The following is a 15740-nucleotide window of genomic DNA, read 5'->3' as shown; positions in this document are numbered from 1 at the left end:
TACAATGAACCATTATATCTAACACGTTTTATTTGTGCAGATTCAACACGACATTTCCAAATTATTTAGGCCTTCCAAACACAGCAATATTTTATACACTCAAGTAATCCACAATGACCAACCGGGTACCATTTTAAAAAAATGATTTCGCAGTCAAGTCAACATTAATCTGTAATTTAACAGTGAATACCTTTGAAATTGTCAACAGCAAGGCTGGACAAAAAAACAATTCAACCCAATTTTAACCTTGCCATTTAGAAAGTGCAACCTACCTCCAGCCACTTGCATAAACGTCTATTCCCAGGAACATGTTTATTGTCAGGCAGCATTGGTTTAATAGACAGCTCCCAATACTTCTGATAAGAGAAATGTGTCCTAAATGCATCAAAAAGAGTGATGGTGTTGTATCAGCTCTTATGTGTATTTGATCGTATATATATATATATATATATATTCAACGAAAGCACCTGACATTGGGTCTGAGACTGAGTCGTGGCTAGAAACTGTGGATGTTGTCTTTGGCAGATATGTTCTTGTCCTATGGCTTTAGTTTATATTATGAAGCTTTACATTTGTTCTTTTCAGAAGCGTCTTCCAATTAGCTTGACATCCATTAGGATTCAAATTGCGTTTACATACAATACAAAAACAAACTGATTACAGTTGGTATTATCGAAGCTCAAGAAGCAGACAATCCATCAACACCAGCAGGGGAAGTCTTTTTTGCACAGGGCCAGAAGGTCAGCCTCCAGCTTCTCGGCGTCGTCTTGGAAACGCTCAGTGAAGGAGCAGATCAAACCTGCCGCGCTGCCTTCGTACTCCTTCAGCTCTACGCTGTCCCCTGGAAACCACACAGTCAAACACCATCTAAATACACACAACTCTTTCAAGGGTCTAAAATTGCTTTGCTGCATTTACAATTCCACAACATTTTGAACAGAATATGTATTTTTAATGCAATTTTCAATGTCTTTCTAACGTTGTTAATTGGTTTCCACGGCTTTTCATCTAGTATTAATGAATCGATATAATCTCTACTTATTGATCACACATCACTGTAACTGCTCTGTCATGTTATTGACTGTATGTCTGTCAATCATGGCTTCCTTATTTATGTCGTCTGTTTACAAGTCACTCTTTTGTCACTGTATTTCACCAATAAAAAAACAAAACATGAATGAAGTAGTGCAAATCTAAACTTCATTCAAAACTAACATACAAGGGAATTCAGGCCACTTTGTATCTCTTTCACAAACTATTCTACAGAAATGTCTTAAAACTCACTTGTTTTTAAGTAAGAGTACAATCTGTGCATGTTAAAGAGAACACTTACAGACAGGGTTAAATATTACATATTTTTTGGAGATCACTTCCTGTTTTCTCAACCAGGTTTCAGTCAAATGAAACGTCAGTCTAAAGTCTGAAGTGTTTGTATGTGTGCATCTCAGTTAACGAACACAAGAGAGCCCCCTTACAGGCAGGGATGCCGGTGCTTACCATTGATGTTGGTGTTGGCCTGGACAAACATCTTACGATCTTCCTTCCTCAGCAGGACCGTCTCCCGGAGGCGCATGAAGTTGTGAGGACCGCCTTCGTTGACCGTGGAGTATCCTTCATAGAGAGCACGGCCCCCTTCCACATCGGCTGTTGCCTTTAGCACCTACAAAACGGTTGGATTTAGAGGAGGGGGAAATCAACTCAGTCATCAAATGTGATACTTTGGTTATTTGATAAGTGCAAGTTGTTATTGATAAATTGAATTTATATTTCACTAAAAAGGGGTCACATTTTTTCTTTTCTTCCCATTATTCATTAATTTGCAGATTTCTTTCTGATATAACCACTTATTGATTGGTCTATAGAACAAATAAATAAAAATTTCCCGAAAACCAAATCTAATTGTTGGTTGTTCTGTCCGATCAACAGTCTAAAACATATTGAACTTATTTTATAACTTTTGATAAATATTAAAATTACTTCATTTTTTTCAACTTATTTCGGATTTATTTTCCTATTCTACCATGTGAAGCTTTGACCTCCAATAGGCCCATAGAGGAGTGTACTTTAATGCATTGCAATTATATTTGTCTTTTGCAAATGCACATTTTTAATACATCAATAGTGTATCACCACAATGTATCTACAGCATATTTTTCATAGCATTTCTTTTTTATTTGTTGAACTTGTTACATAGGATCTGCTGTCTGGGCATTGGCATGCCAGAAGTGTGGATACAGTATGTTTACCTGCAGTTTGCAGAGGAACCTGTGGATGGCGTCCTTGCCCACAGTGTGGATCTTGCTCCTGTCCAGTGTGATCTGAGCGTCGGGCTTGCCGTCGGGCCCCGTCAGCTCCTCCAGGCCCACCAGCCCCTCCCCCGCCTCCAGCAGGACGCGCAGGATCACGAAACGGGCCTGCATGTGAGCCTTCAGACACACAGACGCATAGGTGTGTGTGACCAAAACTGTATACATGTCCCGACACTCATATAAACAGAGACAGCCTTAGAGTAAGCTGTATTATAAAACAACACAGACACATACAGCGGAGCCAGTCAGGTTGTAAGAAACACATGCCTAATAGTCTGTATGATGACTTCTCTTATAAACACTGTTCCCCCAAATCTATGTGTCCCTGAAGTTGTATATAAATCAAAGTAAAGTATGTATGTACAAAGCCATGATTAAATATACCGGGCTGCAAATAAGTCCAAGTAAAGAGAGTGTGTGTGTGTGTGTGTGTGTGTGTGTGTGTGTGTGTGTGTGTGTGTGTGTGTGTGTGTGTGTGTGTGTGTGTGTGTGTGTGTGTGTGTGTGTGTGTGTGTGTGTGTGTGTGTGTGTGTGTGTGTGTGTGTGTGTAGACGGATTACCTGTCTCCAGCTCTTGCTCTCAGGTGTGTAGAACTCCAGGCCCAACAGTCCAGCTCGGACCATGCTCAGCCAGTTGATGTACACCACGTCCTCCGCATCCTGGCCCTCATTGCCAAAGATACTGGAACACACAAAGAGAGGCAATGGTAAGCATACTGACCTCCCTCAGCTTTATATTATAATAATACATTTTATATATAGAAAGGCGCCTTACGAGGCTCTCAAGGTCGCTGTACAAGGTACACAAAACAAAAGTACAAAAAAGACAATATAATAATAATAATAACGTTAACATTCCAATATTCATTCAAACCAGTCTAAATAAAACAACTCAGTTTTTTATTTTAACGAATGTGTAATCAATGAAGTGTGTGATTTTGTGTGTGGTAGAAATAGCATTGCAGCCCCCTGTACAGAGCAAGTCAAAGATACGACAAACTTGAAACCTCTGTTAAATGTTATTAAATAACTGTTCTTAAAATTACAAAATGTTTTCCAGCTCACGACACTTGGGGATTTCGAGAATTTAGTGGCTACAACAATTTCTGAGTATACAATCTTCAATGGAATGTACGGTAGATAGAAAGAGTTCCTTTAGTGGCTTATATCAGCATCCAGTTACTATATTTAATTTGCCTGCTTTTAAACTGAAATCAAACCATGAACGTAAAACACAATGAGTTTAGATTACAAGCAGAACATGATATATACCTGAGCACTTTCTTGATGAGACACAGGTAGAGTCCCACACACTCGGCACGGCATTCTTCATAAGAGGAAGCAATGGTGGAGAATTTACTGTCCCACGTCTCACTGCCACGATACCAACTGGTAACCTGAAAAGATACACCCACACCTTCAGTTACTTTGTCTCTTTTTGCAAAATGAACACAGTTAAAAAAAAAAAATTAACAAGCACTCACCGGCTCTCCAGTCTCTGGGTTGGTCACCTTACTCTTGTCAAAGTTGAATTTGCCCTCGTCATCCTGTGGGAAGAGATGGAGTTTATTTCCCCACTGATGATTCTCCAGAGCGATGCCAGTAAAGTATACATTTTATCAGGAGAAGTCAATAAAGATTTCTCATTTCTCTAATTTCCCCTCCTCGGGTAGTGACCCGGAAATGGATTTCAGCGCGCCATGTTGAAGGACATCTCATTTCTCTAAATGCACATCGAGGACCGAGGATCGAGCGTCGAGGAGGCTCTCTGGAGGGGCTGATCCTGGCTTCACCAGAGAGGGGGGGGGGATATATCCAGTCTCTGATAGTGTTACGTTATTATGAGAGTGCTCTCATACTTGTTTGATTCTGAAATTGTATATATTTATATAAATATATATGTGGGTGTGTATGTCCGCATCTGTAGCCTGTTATTGTCTCATTATACCGCACTGTCAATTAATTGAAGTAAATATACAAGTGGTCATGAACACATCTGTCCATCAGACAGAGGGCTGCCTCCTGTCATCATTAATGGACATCTCTTTAAAATGACCGCTCAGAGGGGAGGAGTTCTTATTTCTCTAACCGCCTGCTGCTTCCCCTCCTCTCTCCCCTCTCCCCTCTCCTCTCTCCCCCTCCTCGAATCCTCCGCTCACATCTCCTGTGGGCGGGACTAAGACACGAGGCTCATTGAGGAGGGGAATTAGAGAAATGAGAAAGCTTCAATATGTTGACTGACCTGGACTAACAGCTTGCCACTGCCATGGCCCAGCAGCTCATGAAGTCCAACCTGCACCTCGAAGGATGGGCCTTTCCACTTGATGAACAAATCCTAATGCAAAAACACACACGAGTATGCCTTATTAGGGAGTGTGTGAGAGACACAGGAGATAGTGTGTGAGAGAATCAGGTGTGTGTGTTACCTTGTCCCCCTCCTGCAGGAAGGTGAGTTTTTCTTTTTGAGTAGCATAGGCTACAGAAAGCACGTTGCCTAGAGACACGTTTTTAAATCCCTCTGACTGTCTGATGTCATCGTCTGCAAACAAAAACATTGTTTTAAGTATAATGCAGCATGACAGAAAAACGACATTTTAAACTAACTGAACTGTGTTATTTGACATTATGTGTAGTGTAAACTATGTCTCGGTGTACTTACAGTTGGGGATGTTGATGCCGGCGGGGATTCCGCTGCCAGCGAAGGTGAGGACATCCAGAGAGGTGAAGTCGGGTTTGAGGAAAGTGTCTTTCTCAAACTCCTTCGGCCAAGGCAGCTCAGGGAGCAGGACTTCTGCGGAGCTCACCAGTTTGGCAAAGCGCTCGCTCATCGCCTTGTTCACAACAGCAATGAAACCTAAGGGGGCCACACAATCATGAAGTTAGGAAGTGATTAAAAGAAAAACATCTTGGAGAGAAGACAGGTATATAATCAGAACACTAACCCTAACAAATACTGCAATATTATGTCATTACAAGTGTTGAACATCCTTCTTTACAGTTTGTTCATTTTAAAATGAATGCAATCACTGCTAGGATGAAACTATATTAGCTTATGTACTGGAGTTACAGTAAAAGATCCAGCTAATACTAGTCGTTGCTTTAAAGAAGCTCTAACACATGATCAAGGTTTGGATGACAATACACTTGTTAATCATTGTTCCTGATCACCGTTGTACTATTTACCTTCAAACTCTCCTCTGGAGCCGAATGGGTCTCTGTAGCTCTCAATGAAACCTATATAACTGAGAGAGGAGGGAAATGAAGAATAAGGAGCAGAGAAAGCGAGGTTTAGCTACAATAACACAAGTGCAGCATGACTAGAGAAAGCAACAGAGCTTTAAAAAACGTAGATAGCTATTAAGGTAAGCATGGTTTGTCATCACAAGTAAAAAGGTTCTTTTTTTGTTCATTTGATGTAACTGTGGTACGGCGGGCTTCCTCACCTCTCGACAATCGGTCCCTTGTCTTTGATCCAGTAGCGGGAGCCTTCTTTATGGGCGTCCACTGAGCCTAAAGTGAAGCTGCGAGCGTACTCTTCGAGCATCTTTCTCTGGTTCTCATTGGCAGCATAGGCCTATGGTAATTATTTGTAAACAGAAGAAGAATTTCATAAGTGGTTTTGTTATCGACACATTCAGTTATTAAGATATTTATCTGTGCATTCGTATCTTTTTCCTATTATTCTTATGCTTTTTGAAATGTAACTTAAGATATAATTTTGTCATGTTTGTCATTATGCTCCTATCTTTTTTACTTTCAGGGGTCTTAGCGACATTAAATGAATCTCAACACAAACATGTTTTATGTCTAACACCAAATCAAAATGTATATAGCTCTATCAACTTCATATTTTGGCAACTTTGTTCCTGTTGAAAAAGTAGAACGTCTCACCTGTGCTTTCTGGAGGTAAAAGGAGACCTTCTCCATGAGAGGAGCATAGTCTCCTCTCTTCACAGTGAATTCTTTGTCTTCAAAGTTGAAGCTGCCGCAGCTTGTCTCACATTCTCCCTCCTCTGCGCAGTCTGTAAAGCAGAAAATGACATTTCGTTGTTTAATACTGACTGCGTAGCATCTTTAACAACATTAGTAACATGACAAATCTCTCCACGTCAATTTCTTGGGTATTATGACGGGTTTGAGTTCATAAGTGTGATGTCTCTGTAGCCCACATGAACATGTGATACGTATTACATTCTGCATGACAAATCTGTCACTAGTGCAATATTATTAAGAAATGTTCTAAAAATAATTCAATCTTATCCTGGTTCCCATGTCAGACTGACCTTTCTGCACAGCTGAAGCCAGGCGCACCTCATAGCAGGCTTTTCCGTCCTTTTCCCTCTTAAACAGGCGGGTGTTGTAAGCCGACAGTTTCTAGAGATAAAACACAGCTAAGAATCAGACTGGAGAATACAGGGAGGAGCCTAAAAACTATTTATACAGGATACACAATCAAAACAGAGGTCAGTGGTTAATGAATATTAAGAAAAACATAACAGACAGGTCTCAAAAACAGAATGGGTTACATAATAAAAGAAGGGTTAGATTATTACAACATAAAATGATGGAGATAATAATATTGCTTACTTTCGAGTCAAGAAACCTCTGAGCCAGCTCAGCATCCTCCAGAGAGCAGTTTCCTGAGAAGTAGGTGGTAATTCCCTGAAGAAAAGAAAAACGCTTTGTGAGCTTTATGTGTTTTCACATACGGGTCGCCTGAAGAACCACACCGGACATTTTTGGTTCCATGGCTTTCTTAAGGTCAATACGCAATTTTAGCAGACAACTGAAAAACCATTGCCAAATGTTCCAGTCCGAACAACATGATGGACCAACGCAGGCATTAAATGATGCAAGATCCCACCTTGTCGCCCAGCCCCAGCTGCTTCTGTCTGTCTTCCAGGGAGAAGAGGAGACATGAGCAGCTGTCCCACAGATCCTCCATCTCAGCGGGCTGATCCTGGAACGCCTGGCTGGCCTTCACTAGAGCTTTCAGCTTGTCCTGCGTGAACACAGCACATGCAGCAGTTTGACAGGTGTTGATAAAACTCAGTGAAAATTCTTGAGATCATATAAATAAGAGGCATTGTATCTGACTGCATTTGATTGTACGGGAATTCATCTTTTTTGTGTCCAAACCCTGTTAGTGTTCAAAGCAGCTGAAGTGGATTTTTACCTTGGGTAGATTCGGGATGAACTTGGTGTCTCCAAAAGACTTGTAGTTTCCCATGTTGGCATACAGACCAGCTGCATATACCAAGAACGCCTTAATAGCAAAACATTAAAAAAACATAAAAACATATTTGTCATCCTGTGTACAACATAATGATCTTAACACATGTTTGCATTTGTACGTGGGTGTGTCAAGAAGACAGAATCTGAGACAGCCAAACAGAACTGTGTACCTGGTACTCCTCAGGGCTGAGTCCAGCTGCCGTGGCAACTTGTTCCAGGTGTGCAGGCGTCTGCTTCCTGAAGATCTTCTGCAGCAAGACAAAGATTTTTGCCGACTCTGGGGATGTCTGCAGAAGCACTGCCAGACCTCCATGCCTAAGACAGCAAATGTTTTTGGTGAGAAATGTCTTAATTTATTGTTGATTGACTTCAACTTGCTACATCCTGGGATAGGTAACGTACCAGGCGGCGCGTGACAGGTAGTGGGAGTACATCTTCTCCTTATTTGAAAGCAGACGAAAGGCCTCAGTGCAGTCAAGAGCAGAGACGCCAATGTCATTTGGGAGGTAGTATTGGGAGTCCACCATCTTTAATCTGAGGTTTGACACTGATGACGAAAAACTGAATGAGGAAAGGGGAAGGGGGGAAAAAGAAAAGAATGGCGAAGAGGAAGTCAGGAAGTTTAAATGGGATGAGAAGGAAAGGTAAGAAAAATAAATGAGATGAGAGAAAGATGAAAAGAAAGGGGGTATTATTGAGTGGAGCATGGGATGAAGAGATAAGCAGAATTATTAGTTAGAACCGACCACATTAGTTTTTCCATTCTAAATAACTAAGAGCTTCGGGAAGTATCTGCACACCTGTCTAAGCTTACAACAGGTTAAGATATCACTGGAAACCAGCTTTTTACAGTATTACATCTGCAGCTTTCTTTTGCAAAGTAGGATTTTTGTGAAAAGATGATCAGTGATGGTATACTTTATTAAAGTCAATCTATGCGATACTGTATAAGGTGATATGTAAAAAAGGCCTGCAATACCACTTATGGTTATTTTCCGTATCAATTAATATGGTATGGACAATTGTTTTGCCTACCAAATGTCAGGAATGACCATCACAGTCAAAGTATTATTCAAAATGGTTCACCATTTAGTTCCTCCTCAATGTTATAATGATTAAACATCTAATTCTGTTTTATCTTAGACATTTCAGAAGAGACAAAGGGTATAACGTGCAGTGAATAAAGTGGTATATCAAAGTATAAAAACGTTAATCCAAAGTTCAAGCCATGTGGACGAAGATAAAGTTTATTCAAATTACAGAAAAGTTTCAGGAGCAGAGAATTTGAACCTTGATCTTTTCTATTTAACCCGGCTCAGTGATTCAAGAGGAGTCATATTTATTGAAGCTAGTTTTCTCTTTCACTTTCAATAAACGTATTCATGAAGTGAAGCGTTAAAACTAAAAGACACACATCTTTTACCGCCCATTCAAAATGAGCCGCCCTGGGCAACACAACCACATGTTGGTACCTTTTTCATATACGTTTGGTCTTCAGGCTACTGCAAATATCCAAATCAACGTTACTGTTAGCTCATAGCTCGATGCTAAACCGGCTGCTGAGTACTTAGAGCATTTAAACACGCTGCCAAAACTTCTGCAAGCAAACCAGTAAATCGCAAAGATTATCAGACTAATTTATAAGTACTATAATCTGCTATTTAGTAGATTTCAATGGGTTTAAAGATGGATACAAATTCAACATCTTGTTACCTTGTATTCTTCAATAGCTCCAGCAAACGTCAAATTGCAGTCTCACGCTGTATAACACTTCCTGTGTTCATTCAACATAAGACCCGCCTCTCGTCCAATCACAAGTGGTACAATGTGATTGATGGAATAACTAACCAATCACAAAGTAACTGAGACGGATTTTTGCTGCGCTTCGTGCATTTTCTAAGCAAGAATAACCGTAAATAACACAATAGGGCAACGTCTTAAAACAAGCGCAAGAAGCTGAAAAAATACCTATGGAAAATACACATAGATTGCATACTGGTGTGAATAATTACCGTAATGGCATACATAGAGTGCTACAGGACGAGGTGGCCGAGTGGTTAAGGCGATGGACTGCTAATCCATTGTGCTCTGCACGCGTGGGTTCGAATCCCATCCTCGTCGGAGTCCTTTTCCATAATCGAAGACATCTTAGCATCTTCGGGGTCCGATACATGGTGCTCAACGGTAATAATTAGCATGTGGAGAGTGCATGGGAGAGTGGTCCTATCAACCGGAACCCGTGACAAGGTGAAACTCCGTGAAACGTTGTGTTGGCCAACAGAACGCAATTTATGCTATGGTCTCCTCCCCCTACACCCCTCCCATTCCCTCTTCTTATTAACGCTAGTTAGAGTCGAGTAGAAAAATCACCGAACACTTTGATTTGTTATTACCATGGTTATTACACACATATGCATTTAACTTTCATTAGGAGAAAACAATACATTTTCAAAAATGATGCAAATATAAAATCTTAAATGTGCCAAAAAACATGCAAAAGAAGAATCTTAACTTGACAACACATGCACAGCATTTACAAAAAGCACTGCATAAACAAAACGCTGCAAAGTAAAACAACGCTGCAAGTAGAACAAACACCAGCGGAAACTAAAAATTGTTACTGCTGCGATTATAAAGTTGGTCAACAGTCACTTTTGGTAGGGGTAATTTGTTTCAAAATGTAAAGTGTTTTGTCACTATATTTGAAATGACTGGGTATGCTAGGTTAGCTAGCTACAACATATCTGCAAAAATATCAGAAGGAATCCTGGGATCACATTGTTACAATAAGCAACATTTATATTTTAAGTAAGTTTCCAGTGACAGTGACAGTTGGCCAACTTTATAATCCCCAGGTCTAGGTCCCCTCTGTGCAGGTCCATCCCTGGCCAACATGAGGCCCCACGCAAAGTTATATGATGAGGCCCTCTGTTTCACGCGCGTCGACGGGGGGGGGTGGAGCCTCGCAACAGCGAAACCGTGCCGCGCCACAATAATTGCGCCGAATAAGCGCATAGGTGCGCCGCATTTTCGGCTCAGTTGAGGCACGCTCCGCAAGATGAGGCACCCTCCGCAAGATGAGGGCCCCTCCGCAAGGTGAGGCCCCCTCTGCAAGGTGAGGCCCCCTGCGCAAGGTCAGGCGGCCCACACAGTCTGCATGATCAGCCTGTAAGGAGGGACGGCCCTGCCTCTGTGTGCATTTATTAAGTGTTCCCCGGTTCCGTTGGGTTTTGAGCTTCTTGCTGCGTTTTGTTAATTTGCAGCATTTCTTTATTTGAAACGTTTCGTTTATGCAGCGATGTTTGTAAGCGCTGTGCATGTGATTTCAAGTTGGTGAAGATGTTTCTTCATTGGCATGTGTATTGGCACATTTGTGTATTTATAATTGCATTGTCTTTGAAAGTGCACTGCATGCATTTCTCCCAACATTCGTCCCTTGATTGAACACATTTGTGTTATAACCTAGACTGGCTTAGAAAAACACACAGTATTTAATCATTTTATTGGTTTTATTGAATTCTAAAAAGAAACATGATGAGAAAGTGAAATATTTACAATGGGTCAGCAACAGAAATTATTACATGATGAATGCAGAACCAGTTAGCTGCACTTTATCCAAATGGAAGCACCATTAGAGAAATGTTAACAGACATCTGGGCCTTTAACACATATGAGTGTGTGTGTGTGTGTGTGTGTGTGTGTGTGTGTGTGTGTGTGTGTGTGTGTGTGTGTGTGTGTGTTGTTTAATTTAGGGTTCATGCTTGGGTTTTGCCATCCCTTCTGTCAGGGGGCGTTGCAGGGAGTACCCAGCGATAGCAGTCTGAGAAGCTCAGGCTCTTGTCCACAGCACAGCTGGTGCAGTAGACGATCCCCAGAGCCAGCATTACTACAAGGAACACACACAGAGGCACCAGCAGGGCCACCAGGAGCCAGCTCTTGTCATGCTTCCGTTTCCCAGACCCCTCCCCTGCCTCTGCTGTGCCGCTGACGCCCTCTGCACTGTTAACCTTTGACCCCTCCCCAGTGGCTGACCCGTTTGCAGCTCCATGACTATCTTCTCTACCTTGTATCTTGGTTTCAGCCTCATTATTGATTTCATTGCCTGTGTTTGCTTTTTGCGTTGGGGAGGGGGCTGTCTGATACCGCTTAGGTGATTGGGCATCCCATTGGTTAAGGTGATTGTCTGACACATGTGCCATGTCAGGGGTGAGCACTTCAGGGGCTTCTGTCAGCCATTCAACATCAAAGTTGGTGTCAGCTTCAAAGTTTGGGTCTGGAGTGAACGAGGTGGACCAGAGAGTATCATGGTCAGGGTCCAAGGCAGGTATGTGAGCGAAGTCGATGGAGTCAGGGGTCAGAGTGGAATATTCTTCATCTTCAGGCGACGGCCGGCAGGTAAGCCCATCGGAATTCTGTGTAAAGCCGATATAACAGTAACACTGGTACCCTCCCTTGTAGTTGACACACTGATGCTGGCAGGGCGCCTCTCCCTCACACTCATCTATGTCCAAACACTCTCCGTCACTTCCCACCTCGTACCCGGGGTCACACAGGCACTTGAACGAGCCCACTGTGTTTTCACAAATGCCGTCACAGCTTCCATCATCTAGGCACTCGTCTGTGTCCACACACTCGCCTTCATCGTCCTGCTGGTACCCGTAGTCGCAGGTGCAGTGGAAGGTGCCCGGGATGTTAACACAGAGTTGCGGGCACGGTTGTTGCAGACATTCGTCTACATCAGAACACTTGCGGCCATCTGAAGCCATTTGGTAGCCGGGGGGACATGTGCAGCGAAGGCCCCGCTGCGTCTCCACACAGTTGTACTCACACCCCATCTCAAAACAAATGTCTTTGATATGGGGCTGGTCAGTCGGACCGGCGGAGTCAGCGGATAATTCGGGGAGGTCAGTTGAGCTCAGGGGATCGGGCTTGCAGCCGTAACCATCCTCTTCCAGCATGAAGCCCTCATCGCAGTAACAGTAGTAGTCTGTGTCTGTGGTCTGGCAGTGCTGATCACAGCCATGATCCCCGTTGCACCAGTCCTGGTTCTGTTGAGTTGAATCGGGCCCACAAAGTGGGGTATCCCTGGACCAGCCCACTGTCTCGTCATCTCTCTCCATGCACAGCACCGTCTGCTCAGCACGAGTATCTGGGTCTGAGACGTCTTCAGGGCAGGGTAGAGAAGCCACAGACCCATAGGGCACATGGGTGAGCAGTGAGCTGACCAGGTGAAATGGGGTGGTGTAAACAGCTGGACCACTGCCCTCTTCCTCCAGCGGTGGACACATTCCTTTGTAGTTGTACTGGCAGACGTATCCGTCCAACGGAAGGGCGCAGGAGCCGTCCAGCCACCGGAAATTGTCGCTGCTCTCACGCCCCCTCTCTGCAGTGTGCACGGTCATGGCCACACAGCGGGGGGCCGCACAAGTCCCAGGGGCGTCTTCTCGGAGCCAGTTGGTGAACTGGCCGTCCTGGTCTCCTGTTGGAAAAAATTAAGAAAAGGACCAGGTCAGAAAAAGTCGAAATTCCCTTCTTTATAACTTCTAGATGTATTTCTAACTACATGCAATTTCTCTTCTACTGTTTAGATATGTATGACACATTTAAAGCGTTCCTTTAAATCATGATTAAAGCTGCTGTATAATTTTCTCTTGGGAATTTATGGTGAAAAAAACATTGCAGTCTATGTGTTGCTGTCACCTTATGTATCATGTTCCTTGGTTGTGAGGAGTGGGGGTTTCAGCCTGTCTGCCTCAGTGACTTTATTGATACCACCACTAGGAGGCGCCAAAGTCGGATATGACTCTAAATTCCACACAAATTGAATTTGAAAATAGCTATTTAACTTGCTAATATTTTCCGTTGCATGCCATTTTTTGCAAATATGTCATCATACTATAATAGTCTATAGCTGTATCAGACTCTATAATAGGAGGGGTTTACCACATTAGAATATCTGGTTTGTAATTTTAAAGATGAGTTGCTCTTTTATTGACATATTTATATAATACTGTGAGCATCACAAAAAAACATTTATACAAATTCGGGTAAAGGCTCTAGATCAAACCCTAGTTAAATAAAACCAAAACTATACATTGTTTGATACCACCTGGCATGATTTAGGACACATGTTTTTTTGTCACTTGGGTAAACCAACCCTATAAATCACAGCAGATTGGGGAGGAATCTGACTACGCTGGCCACATAACTCTTGTCTGTGCTAACTGAAGACCAAGGCAGACACTTTGAGTGATAAAAAAACAATCTGGCTTTTACTGGGCCAGCTTTGTGTAATGACTAAATCAGCTTGCGGGTTGCAGTGAGGTCAAAAGGGGATTGAACTTCGAATGTCGTGCCAGCTCCGTCTCTGTGAAACAAAAGTAGCTAATGTAATAACCATCCAGTCAGTGCGGGCTCTGTAGTCTGGCCCGCACAATACTTTAACAACTTAAAGTGATTCAAAAGCTTTTAATACCACTGATGTATGGAAGTTTTAAAACTAAAATAGGCCTAATGGTTGTAAATACTGACTCAAAATAATTGAATAAAGGTTTAATTAAAGTTTGTTGGTCTACGTGTTTAACTAGATTGTACATTTCTAAAGACGCCTACGTCTAGCATTGTTTAATAAAGTGTTGTTTATGTTGGGCTACAAACTAATGAAGTAGGCAATTATCTATTGAATTAATAACAAATTAAGACTCAGTTCACTGACCCACATATTTTCCATTAGAGCATAGTCCAAAACTTTAAAGTAATTTCCCTGTTTGGGGTAATTTTGTCTCATCTCAGTTAAAGTTATATGGCTGATACAGTGATAAAGCTCAAAATAAGAAAAACTAAAAGGTCAAAGGTTAAAAAGGGGGGACTTTGCCTGTGACCCAGACGAATCCTCTGAGTGGTCTAGTGGATGAACACTGCCGGGGCTGTCGGTGCAGCCCGACCCAGAGACGCAGCCGGGCCCTGGAGCTCTCGATGGCCGACAGCAGCTCGTGGACCACGTTCGCTGCCTCCTGGGTGTGCATGGTTGCCAGGGTCCCACCTCGCTCCCGGCAGCTCCGCCCAGCCTCCCTGAAGGTCCTCTTCTGGAGGAAGATAGCGTAGCATCCTTCCTGGTGGCAGACAGCGTCTCTCTCTTCCAGCTGGGCCGCTGGCTGCTCCCCCTCCGCCTCCTTCAACCTCTGGCCCCGGCACACAGGAGCCAGACACACCATCAGCAGCCACAGGACACTCAGGAGACCCATGGTGCTGCAACTGCTACTGCTCCTGCTGCTCTTTTGCATCCTCCACCAAGACATGAGGTTTGAACTAAGCCAACATTCAAATAAATACAGTCAAAATAAATAAGCTAATAAAGCAAAATCACTCCAATTAAAACTAAACCTGACAAAAGTACAATTAATTGAGCAAACCGGAACTTCCCAAACAAAACTTTTTTGTTTCCTCAAAGTAATCTGATGCAGATAAACCCCAAAACTGACATCGGATTACTTTAATTTATATTGGATTGCCCAATTATCCCTGCAGTAAAGAATCGGTCAATCTGTTCATTAGCAGACTTTTAGCATTGCAGCCACAGTTTAGCAGACTTTCATCAGATCAATTATGAATCTAATAGAAACCAATGCAGTCCAGTGGAGTACCCTAAAAAGTCCATTCCAGTCCAAAATAAAGTCCAATGAAGCAGCAGCAGAGTCCCAGGATTGAAATTGTTGAATGGCCTTCAGCTGAATCCAAAAGAGAGTTAAATAAAGTCCAAATATGAATGTGATGAATTTCAGAAACCCTCTCCTGTATCTGATCCTGCTGGGGCTTTCTTGCCTCTGCAAAGTTGGCTTTCTGACTGAACCCTCAGAAAGAGAGAAAGATGGGGGAGGGTGTAAAGAAGAGGGGGGGGGGGGTGCTACGTAGAGGAAAAAGAAGAATTGTGTGTTGTTTTTTGGAAGAGGGGGCTGGTAAAATGTGAGTGTAAGGAAAGGCTAGAGGGGGTTTGACGGGTTGGTGTGGGGGGGTAGCAGAATTGAAAAGCCTCAGAGAGTTATGAAAACCATACGGCTCTCTTCTGTCCCCCCATCTAGACTATGGCTTCAAACACACGCGTGCACTCTCATATAAACACACACACACACACACACACACACACACACACACACACTTCAAGCAGTGCACGCTGCACAGCATCCGCAGGAGTGGAAAG

General features: G+C 42.8%; 2 protein-coding genes across 4 annotated transcripts; both read right to left on the bottom strand.

Moving 5' to 3' along the window:
* Positions 1–7: 7 nt before the first annotated feature.
* On the bottom strand, positions 8–9789 carry dpp3 (dipeptidyl-peptidase 3). 3 transcript variants are annotated; one of them, XM_079650673.1, is made up of 19 exons: positions 9556–9789; positions 7946–8104; positions 7714–7858; positions 7485–7574; positions 7173–7310; positions 6896–6970; positions 6592–6682; positions 6200–6330; positions 5752–5882; positions 5492–5550; positions 4968–5162; positions 4735–4847; positions 4551–4643; positions 3793–3855; positions 3581–3705; positions 2870–2990; positions 2247–2426; positions 1498–1660; positions 8–841 (listed from the first exon to the last, which is right to left on the bottom strand). In XM_079650673.1, exons 1-19 carry the CDS (start codon positions 9714–9716, stop codon positions 699–701), a joined length of 2376 nt encoding a protein of 791 aa, XP_079506799.1. In that variant the 5' UTR covers positions 9717–9789; the 3' UTR covers positions 8–698. The 3 variants fall into 3 exon arrangements, with proteins under 3 accessions (XP_079506799.1, XP_079506800.1, XP_079506801.1); XM_079650674.1 differs by lacking the exon at positions 9556–9789 and adding an exon at positions 9257–9393; XM_079650675.1 differs by lacking the exon at positions 9556–9789 and adding an exon at positions 9016–9039.
* A 1244-nt stretch (positions 9790–11033) lies between these two features.
* LOC307020903 (uncharacterized protein) lies at positions 11034–15372 on the bottom strand. The gene is made up of 2 exons (XM_079652600.1): positions 14418–15372; positions 11034–13022 (listed from the first exon to the last, which is right to left on the bottom strand). The coding sequence occupies exons 1-2, from the start codon at positions 14839–14841 to the stop codon at positions 11299–11301; spliced, it is 2148 nt and encodes a 715-aa protein (XP_079508726.1). The 5' UTR covers positions 14842–15372; the 3' UTR covers positions 11034–11298.
* Positions 15373–15740: the final 368 nt, after the last annotated feature.

The sequence above is a fragment of the Notothenia rossii genome, assembly GCF_949606895.1.
Source record: "Notothenia rossii genome assembly, chromosome: 9".
NCBI lineage: Eukaryota > Metazoa > Chordata > Actinopteri > Perciformes > Nototheniidae > Notothenia > Notothenia rossii.
The sequence above is the reverse complement of the archived record's forward strand: the minus strand, read 5'-3'. Positions and strand labels throughout refer to the sequence as shown.

What these genes read in the sequence shown, in the direction of transcription:
- LOC307020903 (XM_079652600.1), bottom strand. Translation starts at nt 14,841, where the DNA reads ATGTCTTGGTGGAGGATGCAAAAGAGCAGCAGGAGCAGTAGCAGTTGC. An exon ending in AGGATTCGTCTGGGTCACAG is followed by an intron (nt 13,023 to 14,417) that starts GCAAAGTCCCCC and finishes TTTTTCCAACAG; the next exon opens with GAGACCAGGACGGCCAGTTC.
- dpp3 (XM_079650673.1), bottom strand. Translation starts at nt 9,716, where the DNA reads ATGTATCGGACCCCGAAGATGCTAAGATGTCTTCGATTATGGAAAAGG. An exon ending in TCAGCCCTGAGGAGTACCAG is followed by an intron (nt 7,575 to 7,713) that starts GTACACAGTTCT and finishes TTTGCTATTAAG; the next exon opens with GCGTTCTTGGTATATGCAGC. An exon ending in AGAGCAAGAGCTGGAGACAG is followed by an intron (nt 2,427 to 2,869) that starts GTAATCCGTCTA and finishes GTGTGTCTGAAG; the next exon opens with GCTCACATGCAGGCCCGTTT.